The following is a 14,169-nucleotide window of genomic DNA, read 5'->3' as shown; positions in this document are numbered from 1 at the left end:
AAACAAGAATCTTGTTTTAATTTTGTTTTTTAAAATATAATTTCAAATACTTTCTAAATGTGTTAACTCTAAGATGCATATTGTCTTATTAAAAACAACTAAATTAAAGCAAAGCAGTTTAATTATTTTTGAAGACGTCCAAATGATGACGAAATCTTTGTGCGACATTTTTGACCAGACGTAAAAAAAACGCGCCTGGTTTATTTCACAGCGTGCGAGTTAGTTGTGGATTTGTAGCTCAGAGGTTTGTTGTTGACTTTGATTAATCGGATCAAATGAAAAAGTACCAATCCGTTTTTAATGGCGTTGACAGCTAACTAACGAGGGACAACTAAAGCCATCATTCTTTGGCATTTTTGGAAATAAGTTTTGAAGTTCAAATGTCTCTGTTTGTTGTTGACAGGTAGGTATTTTACTGCATTTTCTTTCCAAATGCTATTATTGTAGTCTATGTGCTTTTCTGATACTTTGCAGGTAGCTTTAGTAATAAAAGGACAAATATGTGATTGTTTTTCGTAGAAATGAAGCAAAATAGATATCAAGATGAGTTATAACAGTGTGTTAACTGCATTTATGTAATAGTACGCTACAGTGTAAAACATTTTTATTGACTTCAGTGAAACTTGCAAAATGCCAATAACAAACGGGAATACAGCTCAATATACATGAACTTATTTTAAAAAAATGTCAGCAACTTATCAAACACATTCAGAAAATGTACGTCAAAAATAATTCTAGCTCGATTATGATAAATGAAAGTTTCTATTGCGTTCCCAGATATATTGGAGAAGAAGAAGATGGAAGAGTCTCCAAAGAGTCTCAGAGTCAGGTGCTGCTGGCTAAGCTGCAGCAGAAGGTGAAAGAGAAGCAGAGACAGAGTCTGACAGAGCAGAGAGAATCTGCGCAGAACGAACAAACAGAGCAGCAGGACGATAAAAACAAAGAAGACGCAGATAAAAACAGCAGTAAAGATCATCAGGTCCGCAAGAAGAGAAAATCCAAAGTTGGAGCTGTGTGTGATTCAGACCTTGACAACAGTGCTGCAAAGAAGAAGAGGAAGAAGCAGTTAGGTGTGTTAGTGTAATCACTTCTGCTTACTTGTTGATATGTTGTTGAGTGTGGATGACTTATTTTTTTCAAATGTTGAATTTAACATGCCGCATCAGATTAACGTTCTCTTCTTTGTTTTTAAAAAAATCAGCTCAAGATGTTTCTTCTGTGAGCAGAAGCAATGAAACAGAGGACAAAAGAGCAAAAGACCTGGAAGAGTCAGAAAAAGATTCATCAAAACCAAAGCCAGAGGAAACTTCGTCCCCAGCAGGATACACTGTTCTTGGTGGATTTGACAGCAAAGTCCTTCAGAAGGTGTGACAGTATGATGACGGCGAAAGAGCCAGGCTTTTACCTTCTCACCCATTCTTTATTGTTCTCTTCACAGGTGCACAGAGTTCTTCCTCAGTGGCTCGCTGAGCCCGACGTCATTCACAGAGACATTAAAAGCAACCTGACACCCATTTCTGCTGTGCCAGGGGTTTGTGCTCAGCTCCTGAAAAAACTGGAGGATAATGGAATTCATCACTTCTTTCCCGGTGATTAAACAAGAATCTTAACGCTGGTTCCTCAACTGGTTATTGCTTAAAATTTACTATGATTCTGTTTTGTTTACATTTAAATTGTGTTTGATGATATTTTTATTTATCATACAGTTCTTCAAATTAGGTAGAGCAGTTGGGCCGTTCCAAAGCAGTTTGATGGCTTTTGCTGAGCGATGCAACATGGGAGACACAATTATGTTTGTTGAAAGAGATTTTTTTAAAAGGATGCGTGTAAAACGGTTTGGTGATCCTTTTCAGTGCAAGCGGAGGTGATCCCAGCCATCTTGGAGGGTGCACAGCATGGTCTGCTAGTTGGTGGAGGAGGCTACAGACCCAGAGACATTTGTGTATCTGCACCAACAGGCAGCGGCAAGACTCTTTCATTTGTCATACCTGTTGTACAGGTACTTATTTTCTTAAAGAGAAATATTTGTTTTGCGGTACATTCGTGCCTAGTGTGTGTGTGTGTAAGCTGCATGGTGTGATTGTTTTCAGGCGCTGATGCAGCGAGTGGTGTGTGAAGTCCGGGCTTTGGCTGTACTCCCAACCAAAGAGCTTGCCCAACAGGTCAGAAACTTCAGAATCATTCAAGACTTTAATCTGTGAGTCTGATAACAAATCAATAGATGTACTTATTTATCTGTGCAGGTTTACAAAGTTTTTGCTTCTTACGCTGAAGGAACGCCACTAAAAGTGTTGATGCTGGCTGGCCAGAAGTCTTTTGCTGCAGAGCAGGCGTCGCTCTCGGAGCAAAGGTAAAGCTAAAAAAGACCAAAACGTTACAGCCTCTGAATAAATGCAAACAGTAGCTCTAAAACACGACGATCGGAACAAATCTTGCAGAGGGAGCGTGAGGCGCAGTGCCGCAGACATCATCGTGGCTACGCCGGGTCGTCTGGTCGATCACATTAACAGGAACTCAGGCTTGTGTCTGAAGCAGCTCAGGTTTCTTGTAAGTTCTTACAAAAATAAAAACAGTAGTGAAAGAGAGATGTTAATTGTGTGATTTTGGTCTTTTAAGATCATCGATGAGGCCGACAGGATGATTGACAGCATGCACCAGTCGTGGCTCAGCCAGGTCGTAACGGCGGTGTACGGCTCGGGAGCTGAAACGGAGGCCACAAGCCTCTTCAGAAGGACAGAAGTAGCGTTTATCACAGCAGCCAGGTGAGCATCCCCGAGCCTGAGGGGAATCGGATGGAAATAAAACCAAAGCTAAGTCGTCGTGCTTGTGCCGTCAGTCTTTCTCCACCCCAGATGCCACTGCAGAAGCTGCTGTTTTCAGCCACGCTCACTCAGAACCCCGAGAAGCTGCAGCAGCTGGGCCTTCACCAGCCCCGCCTCTTCAGCTCCGTCCACAGCGCGGCAGCAGGCCCCACCCAGAAACAAGATCACTTCCACTTCCCTGAAGGTCTCACGGTACGAGGGGACCTTCCATGTTAAGGAAGGGTTTTAAACGCCTTCGTTAATATCCTCACCTTTGTGCTTGTAGGAGTATTACATACCCTGTCAGATGAGCAAGAAGCCCCTCCTCATCCTCCACTTCGTCCTGCGCATGAAGCTCTACCCCATCCTCTGCTTCACCAACTCCAGAGAGACCGCTCACAGGTTAGACCAGCATGGTTATTAGGCCCGAGCAGCGAAAGCGCTGCGAAGGCCTCTTGTTTTTGCTCTGATTATTCTTTTTTTGTTATTCCGTGCCCCCTTTGAACGGCTTTTTGGGGACCTTAACATACCCCAAAACTCACAATATTTTGCAGACTTGTCAGGCCTGGTGAAAATTTTGATATTTTAAAGGTTCCAAAAAAATCGCAAAGAAAATGGCTGAACAGCGCCCCCTAGAAAGTGAAAAAAAACCCTCTCCATAAAGCTTATTTTATTGTACAGTTATGAAATTTGGTACACTTGTAGTACTCAACAGTCCGCACAGAAAAGTCTCTTGCAAGCATGGTCAATATCAAACAGGAAGTCGGCCATTTTGGGTTGAAATGGCGATTTTTAGCCGTTTTTGCCGTTTTTAGGGTCCGTTTCTGATTGGATTGCTCGATCATTTTTCGCACGATCGTCTCAAAAATTGTGTAAAATTGCTCAGAAAGGATGGGCAAACAAAATGAGACAAAGATTCTGACTTTTCGTATATGTTGAAGGGGCGGGGCCAGGCCTCGAAATTTGACTACTCGCCAAAAAATTTTTAATTGCTATAACTTCATAATTGAATGGAATAGAGTTACCAAACTTTCTGTGGTCATTTGTCATCCACCCACAAAGTAAAATGAGTGGTCGGATGATGACATCATACAAGCCCCGCCCCCTCAGGATTAAAAAGGTCAAGTTTTACTTTGAAAGGTCCCAAATTGCCCCATTTCACTTAATCACCACAAATATTTAGCTGGTAACTCAAGACAAGTGGGGGTTGCTTGGCGTCACTTTATGGGAGTTTTCGGCAGAGGGCGGGGCTGTGGCGGCGCGGCGAAGTCAGGCGTACCGCCGTGGCCTTACGTTTGCCTCCCATTTCGTCATTTCTAAAGATATCGTCACGAAACTTCTTGTGAGTGATCCTAGTCCGGCCCCCCAAAAGATCTGATGTGAACATCCGGTGGGCGTGGCCTATTTTCTGAAATAGCGCCCCCTAGGACCATTAAAACTGTCAGCCCCAAGCCATGCTTTGACTGAGGATTACGAAATTTGGTACACTAATGTGGTGTCTCAGGACCTACAAAAAAGTCTCTTGGAGCCAAGCGCAAATTCGCACAGGAAGTCGGCCATTTTGGTCCAAGTACGCGATTTAGTGGTTTTCGCACAGGTTGTTTGGAGAGTGATGGTCCATCGCCCTTTTCACCAATCGCCTTCAAACTTCTGCTATATACTCTTAAGAAATAGGGGAAAAAATTCAACCGTCGGATTTTTCAAAAGTTGAAAGGTGTGGGCGTGGCTAAGCCTCAAACTTTGACCTGGCGCCACGCCACTCTTTTTCACAGCTCCCTACTGGACTCCTTTTACCCAATCAGCAGGAATCTCTGTTAAATAGCAGTAGACAACTTGAGTTCACTTGGTGTCCAGTACTGGCAGGTTTCAAAGAAAGGCGGGGCTTTGGGAGCATGGCGAAAATCGCCATCACGCCATGGAAATATGTTTGCCTCTCATTTCTTCAGTTATCGTGATATCGCTACGGAACTTCTGGTGAGTGATTTTAGTCTGACCCCCAAGAGAAATAGACAGCTGAAATTTGTGGGCGTGGCCTATTTTCTTAAATAGCGCCCCCTAGAGCCATTAAAACTGTCAGCCCCAAGCCCTGCTTTGACTGAGGATTACGAAATTTGGTACACTAATGTGGTGTCTCAGGACCTACAAAAAAGTCTCTTGGAGCCAAGCGCAAAGTTGCACAGGAAGTCGGCCATTTTGGTCCAAATACTCGATTTAGTGGTTTTCGCACACATTGTTTGGACAGTGATGCTCCATCGTCCTTTTCACCAATCTCCTTCAAACTTCTGCTATATACTCTTAAGACATAGAGGAAAAAACTCAACCGTCGGATTTTTCAAAAGTTGAAAGGTGTGGGCGTGGCTAAGCCTCAAACTTTGACCTGTTGCCACGCCACTCTTTTTTTCACAGCTCCCTACTGGACTCCTTTTACCCAAACACCAGGATTCTGTGGCAAACAGCAGTAGACAACTTGAGGTTACTTGGTCTCCAGTACTGGCAGGTTTTGAAAAAAGGCGTGGCTTTGGGAGCATGGCGAAAATCGCCATCACACCATGGAAATACGTTTGCCTCTCCTTTCTTCAGTTATCGTGATATCACTACGAAACTTCTGGTGAGTGATCCTAGTCTGACCCCCAAGAGAAATATACAGCTGAAGTTTGTGGGCGTGGCCTATTCTCTTAAATAGCGCCCCCTAGAGCCATTAAAACTGTCAGCCCCAAGCCATGCTTTGACTGAGGATTACGAAATTTGGTACACTAATGTGGTGTCTCAGGAACTACAAAAAAGTCTCTTGGAGCCAAGTGCAAAGTTGCACAGGAAGTCGGCCATTTTGGTCCAAATACTCGATTTAGTGGTTTTCGCACACACTGTTTGGACAGTGATGCTCCATCGTCCTTTTCACCAATCTCCTTAGAACTTCTGCTATATACTCTTAAGACATAGAGGGAAAAATTCAACCGTCGGATTTTTCAAAAGTTGAAAGGTGTGGGCGTGGCTAAGCATCAAACTTTAACCTTTCGCCATTACATTACATGACTTAGTAACTCCCAAGTGCATGATCAGATCTATTTCAAACTTTGCCTGTGTGATCACTGACCACATCTGAAGACAGTGACAATGTGGACAGCTGACATCACCTAAGCCCTGCCCCCTGACAACAGGAAGTCTATTGTTTTATGGTGAAATGCCCATATTTGTCCCCTCTAATTTAGTGAACATGACACTAAGGTCATACACTGTCTTCATGATGTTGTAATGACCATTCAGATCTGATAGCTTTCCGGAAAGGGAGGGGCTTTGATGCCATGGTGAATGCTGGTGTGACGCCATGACCTTACATTTGACTGTAACTTCCAGAAACGGCCTCCGATTTGCCCGGGACTGAACATGGCAATGAACAATCATGCCCTTTAGCCAATGAGGCACAAACGGTTGGTGAATGTTATATAATGTTACCAAAGCTGACCTCAATGGGACTTTTCTGTAGTTGGTCACAGCGCCCCCTAGATAACGTTATCCTTCGATAACTTTAAAAGACATGGTCAGAATAGCATTAAAGGTGGTCACTGTCATCACACCACCAGTGTGGTAAAGATAGAGGATTCCCTAGTGGTGAGACGTAAAATACAATGGTGGGCTCAAAGGGGATGCTGAGTCAGTGTGAGGTGCGGACAAGGTGGCCGTTAGCAGTTTCTGGTGTCGGGGTGGTCGACGTTTCTGTTTCGCAGACGTAGCCTGGTGCCCCGGGCTGCCGGCCAGGCCGGAGCGGCGCGGAGCTGCGAGGGCCGAACGACGCTGCTTGCAGCTTTAATTTCCTTTATGTTCCTTCTGTTGACCTGTATGAACTTCACATCCCCTCAGGCTGTATCTGCTAGTGAAGCTCTTTGGTGGCGTTCAGGCGGCGGAGTTCTCCTCCAGACTCTCTCCTTGGGAGAGGAAGAAGACACTGAAGGACTTTGAACAGGGAAAGATCCAGCTGTGAGTCTCGTTTTTGGACGATTCAAATTGAAGTCCTTCCCACACGTCTCTACAGCGATGCCCTCTGTCCAACAGGTTGATCAGCACCGATGCAGCCGCCAGAGGCATCGATGTCACCGGGGTGAAGTGTGTTATTAATTACGACGCTCCGCAGTACGTTAGGACGTACGTTCACAGGTGAGCAGCTCAGATTTCATAAGTTTCACTGTGATGACTTGTTCCCATCTTTTTCCCGATGAAGTGACGCCGTCCTGGTTTCTTTTTTCTTCAGGGTTGGAAGAACGGCAAGAGCGGGAAAAGCAGGACTGGCCTTTACTTTTCTGCTCAAAGTACAGGTGTGGTTAAAATTCAGAACTACTAGAGATGCACGTAAATACCACCAGTGGAAGTAAATGATGAATTTGATAAGATATTGGGTTGGGACCTCAGTTAGTCATGAAACACCAAGTGGAGGTCTTGGGGTGTTGCCTAGAAATCAAATCACTTACAAAAAGTTTTCTATCATTTATTTATTTCTATTTACAAAAACAACGATGGTGTCTGTCGCCACACGTAGGAGACAAATTTCCTCCAAATGGTGAAGGAAGCAGGAAGTCCTGGGATTCAGAAGCAGCTGGTTAAGCCAGAGAACCTAAAAAGTATGGAGGACCGGTATGAGCAAGTACTGCAAGAACTAGCTGATGTTATCAAGGTATGGTCCCAAGTAAAGGAATAATAATGATTTCAGCCATCTTTAATTACATTCTGGTAAATAATGCCCGTTTTTTCTTTCTGCAGGATGAGAAATCCAGATGTTAAAGCAGCTGCTGACATCACACGTTTTATTTTTCTATACCAGATTCAAATGTTGTAATTAAACACAAAATCCATGTATGATAACCAGTTGGGACAATAAATGAGAAAGAAAACCCTAACTTATTGTTTTTCTTCAGCTTGACTTCTGTCTGAAAGTACAAGTGTGCCATTCATGTTCATTTTTGCAGTACCATACACTACGTTACACCGTGAGGCACCATCAGTCCCATCTAGAACTCTTCTTCCTCATGTGGCGCTCTCCTTGGCTGTCGATGGCCTCATAGAGCTGCTGGTCGTTCTCTTTCATAGCGTGCAGGTAGCCCAGGTACCCCACACACAGGGTGATGGCCACCAGGCCAAACGCCATCACTGGCTTGTTCTGGAAAACAGTTTAGATCTGTTTTACTTTCAGAAGTTCCACCAACATGTCTCTGTAGCTTTTCCAAATACCCAAATTTGAGGCGGCTGGATTTAAATTCTGAAACAGATTAACTCAGATTGATCAGATAAGCTAATGGCTAGTCAGTCAGTATTTCTGATGTCTTATCATCCCGAGACCTGAATCTGTATTTGGTGTTATTTTTAAGAAAAAACGTATCTAGCTATTAGTCCATCCATTTTTGTCTGTTTATCCAAGGTCGGGTCACAGGGGCAGCAGCCTAAGCAGGTACGCTCAGACTTCCCTCTACCCACTTGGGCCAGCTCCTCCGGGGAAATCCCAAGGTGTTCCCTGGCCAGCCGAGAGACGTAGTCCCTCCAGCGTGTCCTGGGTCTTCCTTTAGTTCTTCTCCCAGTTGGACATACCCGTAAAACCTCTCCAGGGAGGCGTCCAGGAGGCATCCCAACCAGACGCCCGAGCCACCTCAACTTGCTCATCTCGATGTGGAGGAGCAGCAGATCTACTCTGAGCCCCTCCTGATGACAGAGTTTCTCACCCTATCTCTAAGGGAGAGTCCAGACACCCTGCACAGAAAACTATTTTTGGCCACTTGAATCTGCGGTCTCATTCTTTCGGTCACTACCCAAAGATCGAAAGACCGATTAGACATCTCATAAACAGGACCAAAACAAAATTTAATAAAAAAGTTGACAAATTTCTTTAAAAACAAAAAAGAAATTAAACTTAGTCAATATCAAGGGTCTCTAAATAATAACAAGAAGGTCGAAGTTGAACAGAATCAAATGTTACAGTGAACACTGGGTTTTAAGAGGTTCAAACTAATTTCAAACATGTCATTGCACTTCATGTGGACATTTTATACACTCATAAAAATGTCACGTTGCATGGGGGCACAAATTGACTTAATTTCACAATAGTTGAGTTGAATGCCAGGTAAATGTTCAACGTATGCTAAAGGTTACAGATTGGCTGAGGACACTCAGCCAACTGTTCCACAAGAACTCCTGTTTCTACCAACCAAAGCCAATCAACGAGTTAACTAAGACCTGTAAGATTTTACACTCTAGTTGAATTCAGCCCAAAACAAAAACAATTACAAACAAAGGTGATGTAAAGAGTCTCACAGGTTTGATGAAAAGTTCTGGGTTAACAGCGCGGAACAGTGAGGTGGTCTGCGCGCCCCTCAGCCCGGGGGTTTGGAAGCCTTTCTCACCGGGGCTCCCGTTCCCTTTACCGGCCTCTTTATCCGACATGTCCGGACAAAATTATATATCTTTGGTAGTTTTATAGACTACAGAAGCCTGAAAAATGACCATTTATCATTTTAAGACTCAGTAAGATCACAAAACACTTCCGCTAAGTTCCTGTTGGACTTCTTCTGGTTCTTTTTCCCTGCAGCTGCTGTTTGTGGAGTAGCAATGCTGCCCTCTGCTGGTCATGTTCAGCTCTGTTTATTACAGTTCCACCATCAAATATGAACCTGGGATGAACTATTCACTTCACAAAAATGTTAAGTTTGAAGAGCTTGTGCAAGATTACCTGCTGAGGTGTCTCAGATTTCCTAAAAGGAAGTTAGCTAAATAAAAATATATAGAAATTCTAATATTGTCCCACAGGGACAGATATGACAGAATTTGGGGGGGGGGGGGGGGGGGGGGGGTCTTGATTTTTTTTTGTGTCTTGATTTATTTTTTTTTGACAGGTAACCCAAACTCGTTCATCCTTCTTTGAATGGTTCTTGCTGAAACGCCAAGTAATCTTGAAATGCAGTCAACAGACAAGTTTATATCTAAAAGTTCTTTTAGTCTTTCCTCTTCGATATTATATCTCGGTAGCCTAGTGAACCAGACCAAATTCTTGCTTTGCAAAGAATGGTCTAGTCATGCTCCATTGGAACCTCAGCAGCTCCTACCAGGACTCTGGCTAGCCAATCACAGCTCTCTAGAGGGGTTTCAAACACATAAAAAGCTGTGATTGGTCCATAATGGTGGGCCAATCATAGTGCTCTATCTGCTTAGTGAACAAATCACAGAGCTTTATCCGCTTTGTGGGCCATTCAGGGCACTCTATATGCCTGGTGGGTGGGATGATGCAACAGAGTGAAACAAGAGTATGTCACATTCATTGTCCAGTGGAATGCGGAGATCATTTGAAAGACAACGGTAGAACCCGCCCCACAACCGAGAGCCGTCAATGGAGCATGGCCAGACTAAATAATACATTTATTTAGTCTGGCTTGCCAGGCTAATATCTCGGATGACCCATTTCTCCAGAGACAGTGTCCACAGCTCTGCTATTTGCAGCTTCTTGAAGTTGTTTATTATGTTCAATAACAGATCCCATAAAATCTTGTAAAGCCTGCCTGATTTCTGGTGGGATATCTACAAGTCTATGAAGTGCATCCCAGAGGTATAACTCCTGACGAAATGTAAATTCCAAGAAATCAGTGTCCAGAGGTGTTCTTGCGAGGGCTGCCTCCAATTTAGTAATGAGCCTGGATATGAACTCTTGTCGTACAAAGCCCTATAAAAAAGGTTTCACATCAAATTGTTAGCATTTTTAAGCACATAGTCATGTTCACAAACTTAGAATGTGTGTTTCGATTAAGCCCATTTGTTTGATTTAAAGTACCTTTTGAAAATGACCAGGTATTGAACATACTTTAGTAAGCACGCATATCTGGATTCAAAATATGTTTTTAATCAATTTGATTTAATATTTTAGTTTAAATGTTTTCATCAGCTGCAAACCTACATTCACAACTAACAGAAATAAATGATTTAAAACATCATATCATTGATCTATACAATGCATTTTACTGAGTGAATTGAGTTACTGAAATAAATAAACTTCTCATTGATGGTCTTATTAACTGAATATTACTGTAATTACCTGTACATCTTGAATCTCTGCTGATGCCATTTCCAACTGTAAGTTTTTCATACAAAGCTGATCAAATGAGAAGACGAAGAAGAAAGAAAGGTGGAAGTTACATTGGACTTTCAATTTACCAATTAAGTTAGCTACTATTTTCTGTCAGACTGGCCAGCTGGAATACAAGAAGTTGAGCTGTAGAGAGCATGGTTTCACAGACGCAGAAGTGGTAGCGTCGGTGAAATGCCGGCTCGCGGTTTGATCTAGGAATCCCCGAGCGTCCGAGCGTCAATGAAGTGACACGGAGATGCTAGGTTTTCCAGAGGTAAGTAAGAGCACTTACTTTGAGCAGATAGTTCATAGGATGGATAGGTTGATTGGATACTCTGATCATGGATCTGAAGAAACGATTACTGAGTGGTGAGCTGGAGAGGCGACTTCCGTATATAGTTGCGGTTAGTGACGTAGGTGTGACGTGGAGGGAATCCCTGCGAGGAGTATGCTGGGAGTTGTGGTCCAGGGTGGAGACCGACTAGCTGGAAGAGGCTGGTTTGGGGACTTGGCCTCTGACAAGACCCCCCCCCCATCCAGGGACGGCTCCCGACGGTCCCAAAAGTCCGACATCAGGGAAGGGTCAAGGATGGAGCGGGCAGGTTCCCAGGAGCGTTCCTCGGGGCCATAGTCTGCCCTGTCAACGAGGTATTGCCATCCCCGGCGACGGGCGTCCAGGACTCGTCGGACGTTGTAGATGGGATCGCCGCCGAGGAAGCGGGTAGGTGGAGGCGCCGGAGCCGGAGGCGGTAAGAGGGGGGAATTCACATAAGGCTTGAGAAGGGAGGTGTGGAATGTGGGATGGATTCAGAGACCTGCCGGCAACCACAGACGGTACGAGACTGGGTTGATATCTTTCTGTACAGGAAAAGGTCCGAGGAACCAGGGAGCGAGCTTCTTGGATCCGGCACGGAGGCGAAGACCCCCAGTGGACACCCAAACCTTATCCCCAGGCGCATAGGAGGGACCAGGACAGTATCGGCGGGGATGTTGGCGGGCATAACGGGCGTTTGCCCGGGTGATGGACGCTCGTGCCTTGATCCAGGCGTTTTTGCAGCGCCTAACCAGGGACTGTGCAGCAGGAACGGCAACCTCAGGTTCCTGGTGGGTGAAGACTGGGGGCTGGTAGCCATAGCAGACCTCGATAGGGGACATGTGAGTGGTCGAGGAGGTGTGTAGATTGTGGGGCAATTCTGCCCAAAGGAGGTATTTTGGCCACTGCGAGGGGTCAGCTGAGACGAAGCACCGGAGGAACCGACCCAGCTGTTGGTTAACCCGCTCTGTCTGACCATTGGTCTGAGGGTGATAGCCTGAGGACAAGCTAACCGAGGCTCCCATTAGGCGACAGAAGGCCTTCCAGAACCGGGCTGTAAACTGGGGGCCCCGGTCGGAAACCACGTCGACAGGGAAGCCGTGGAGGCGCACCACGTTTTCCAGGAACAGTTCCGCAGTGCATCGGGCCGAAGGGAGACACGGAAAGGCGATGAAGTGGACTACTTTTGAAAACCGGTCTGTGACCGTGAGGACCGTGTTGAGTTTGTTGACCGACGGGAGTCCTGTGATGAAATCCAGGCCCACGTGGGACCAGGGATGGCTGGGCACCGGAAGAGGTCTGAGGGCACCAACAGGAGCCTGGCTGGGTGTCTTGGAGCGGGCGCAGATGTCACAGGTGCCAGTGTATTCCTTAACATCCTTCGCCATGCATGGCCACCAAAGCGCTTGTTGGAGGAACTTCGGAGTCCGAGAGAACCCCGCATGGCCATGTGACGAGTGGGCCCAGGAGAGTGCCTCGCTGCGACAGGATGTAGGGACATAGAGACAATTTGCGGGGGTCTCTGGAGGTGCTGGGTCATCCCGGAGGGCGTTCTGGATAGCCTCCTCCAACGGCCACCTCAAGGGGGCCAGGAAACTGTGTTCTGGGAGAATCGGTGCAGGCTTGGACGTAGGCGTGGAGTGTGAGAACTGGCGGGAGAGGGCATCAGCCTTCTGGTTCTTTGTTCTAGGGCGGTAGGCGAGATGAAAATCATAGGGTTCGAAGAAGAGGGCCCAGCGGGCCTGGCGAGGATTGAGCTGCTTGGCGGATGTGAGTCAGGTTCTGGTGGTCCGTCCAGATCGTGAAAGGTGAGTTAGACGAAACAGTTGGCCGGGTGGGCTTGGTCGGGAGAGTGAGGTGAAAGGTGCCACAATGGTGCTGAAGTTCTTTATAAAACGGCGGTAAAAGTTGCAGAAACCCAGAAAAATCTGCAGTTGTTTCAGGCTCGTCGGAATGGGCCAGTCAGCGACCGCCTGGACCTTCTGAGGGTCCATGGTTATGCCTTTATCTGAAATCATGAAACACAGGAATGAGATGGTCCGCTGGTGGAAAGAGCATTTCTCAGGCTTACAGAACAGGTTATTGTTCAGGAACCGGGTCAGGACGGCACGAACATGGTGGAGGTGTTCGGCCTCGGACTTGGAATAAATGAGGATGTCATCCAGGTAGGCAAACACCCACCGGCCCAGCATGTCGCGGAGGACATCATTAATGAGGCGTTGGAAGACGGCGGGGCTGTTGCACAACCTGAAGGGCATGACCTGGTACTCCCAATGACCGGTGGGTGTGATGAATGCGGTCTTCCACTCATCCCCTGCTTTGATGCGGACCAGATTGTAGGCGCTCCGGAGGTCGAGTTTAGTGAAGATCCGCGCCTGGGAGATGGAGTCCAGAGCAGTCGTGAGGAGTGGCAGGGGATGACGGTCCCGGATAGTGATTTTGTTAAGACCCCGGTAATCTATACAGGGATGAAGGTCACCTTCCTTCTTCTTCACAAAGAAGAAGCCTGCAGCACCCAGGGAAGAGGAGGGTCGGATGAAACCCTGCTGGTTCCTGGTTGCAGATTGATTTCCATGTCATATGGGCAGTGAGGCGGCAGTGTGGTGGCACGCCACTTGTCGAAGACTGCAGCAAGGTCTTGATAGGGCCAGGGGCGGCGTTAGGCCCGGCTACTTGGGCTGAAGCCCCGGATCTTTCATGATAAGCCCCGGATCTAAATCGCGGAATTAACATGCAGTACCAAAGTCACACAGAGAGGGCGCAGCTGGCAGTAGTTTGTAAAGTCCCATTTAGTCGTCACACACACAGGTGTGTGGTGAAATTTATTCTCCGATTTTGACCCATCCCCTGAGTTGCAGACACGCCGCGCTCGGGAATTATTTGGTGGTTTAACCCCCCAATCCAACCCCAATCCAATGCTGAGTGTCAAGCAGGGAGGCATTGGGTCCCATTTTTCTCAA

The 14,169-nt window shown here is 46.1% G+C and overlaps 2 protein-coding genes across 5 annotated transcripts; one reads left to right on the top strand and one right to left on the bottom strand.

Annotated features, from left to right (window-relative positions):
- Nucleotides 1-180: 180 nt before the first annotated feature.
- Nucleotides 181-7,690, top strand: ddx51 (DEAD (Asp-Glu-Ala-Asp) box polypeptide 51). Of its 2 annotated transcripts, XM_015951813.3 has the most exons (16): nt 181-403; nt 778-1,070; nt 1,202-1,365; nt 1,439-1,589; nt 1,854-1,999; nt 2,091-2,162; nt 2,244-2,350; nt 2,439-2,547; nt 2,617-2,762; nt 2,837-3,014; nt 3,088-3,203; nt 6,660-6,776; nt 6,852-6,953; nt 7,048-7,111; nt 7,333-7,467; nt 7,554-7,690. In XM_015951813.3, exons 1-16 carry the CDS (start codon nt 381-383, stop codon nt 7,572-7,574), a joined length of 1,944 nt encoding a protein of 647 aa, XP_015807299.3. In that variant the 5' UTR covers nt 181-380; the 3' UTR covers nt 7,575-7,690. The 2 variants fall into 2 exon arrangements, with proteins under 2 accessions (XP_015807299.3, XP_054598761.2); XM_054742786.2 differs by having other exon boundaries at nt 7,333-7,690.
- smim8 (small integral membrane protein 8) lies at nt 7,268-9,383 on the bottom strand. 3 transcript variants are annotated; one of them, XM_015951816.3, is made up of 3 exons: nt 9,096-9,383; nt 7,763-7,950; nt 7,268-7,407 (listed from the first exon to the last, which is right to left on the bottom strand). In XM_015951816.3, the coding sequence occupies exons 1-2, from the start codon at nt 9,222-9,224 to the stop codon at nt 7,792-7,794; spliced, it is 288 nt and encodes a 95-aa protein (XP_015807302.1). In that variant the 5' UTR covers nt 9,225-9,383; the 3' UTR covers nt 7,268-7,407; nt 7,763-7,791. The 3 variants fall into 3 exon arrangements, with proteins under 3 accessions (XP_015807302.1, XP_015807303.1, XP_015807301.1); XM_015951817.3 differs by having other exon boundaries at nt 7,768-7,950; XM_015951815.3 differs by having other exon boundaries at nt 7,268-7,950; nt 9,096-9,382.
- Between the last annotated feature and the right edge of the window lie 4,786 nt (nt 9,384-14,169).

The sequence above is a fragment of the Nothobranchius furzeri genome, chromosome 13 (assembly GCF_043380555.1).
Source record: "Nothobranchius furzeri strain GRZ-AD chromosome 13, NfurGRZ-RIMD1, whole genome shotgun sequence".
NCBI classification, from domain to species: domain Eukaryota; kingdom Metazoa; phylum Chordata; class Actinopteri; order Cyprinodontiformes; family Nothobranchiidae; genus Nothobranchius; species Nothobranchius furzeri.
This window is presented reverse-complemented; position numbering and strand designations above follow the sequence as displayed.

Coding starts and splice junctions, on each gene's coding strand:
- smim8 (XM_015951816.3), bottom strand. CDS start 9,224: ATGTCGGATAAAGAGGCCGGTAAAGGGAACGGGAGCCCCGGTGAGAAA. Junction 7,951..9,095: donor CAGAACTTTTCATCAAACCT/GTGAGACTCTTT, acceptor ACTGTTTTCCAG/AACAAGCCAGTGATGGCGTT.
- ddx51 (XM_054742786.2), top strand. CDS start 381: ATGTCTCTGTTTGTTGTTGACAG. Junction 1,590..1,853: donor AATTCATCACTTCTTTCCCG/GTGATTAAACAA, acceptor GATCCTTTTCAG/TGCAAGCGGAGGTGATCCCA. Junction 2,548..2,616: donor TGAAGCAGCTCAGGTTTCTT/GTAAGTTCTTAC, acceptor TGGTCTTTTAAG/ATCATCGATGAGGCCGACAG.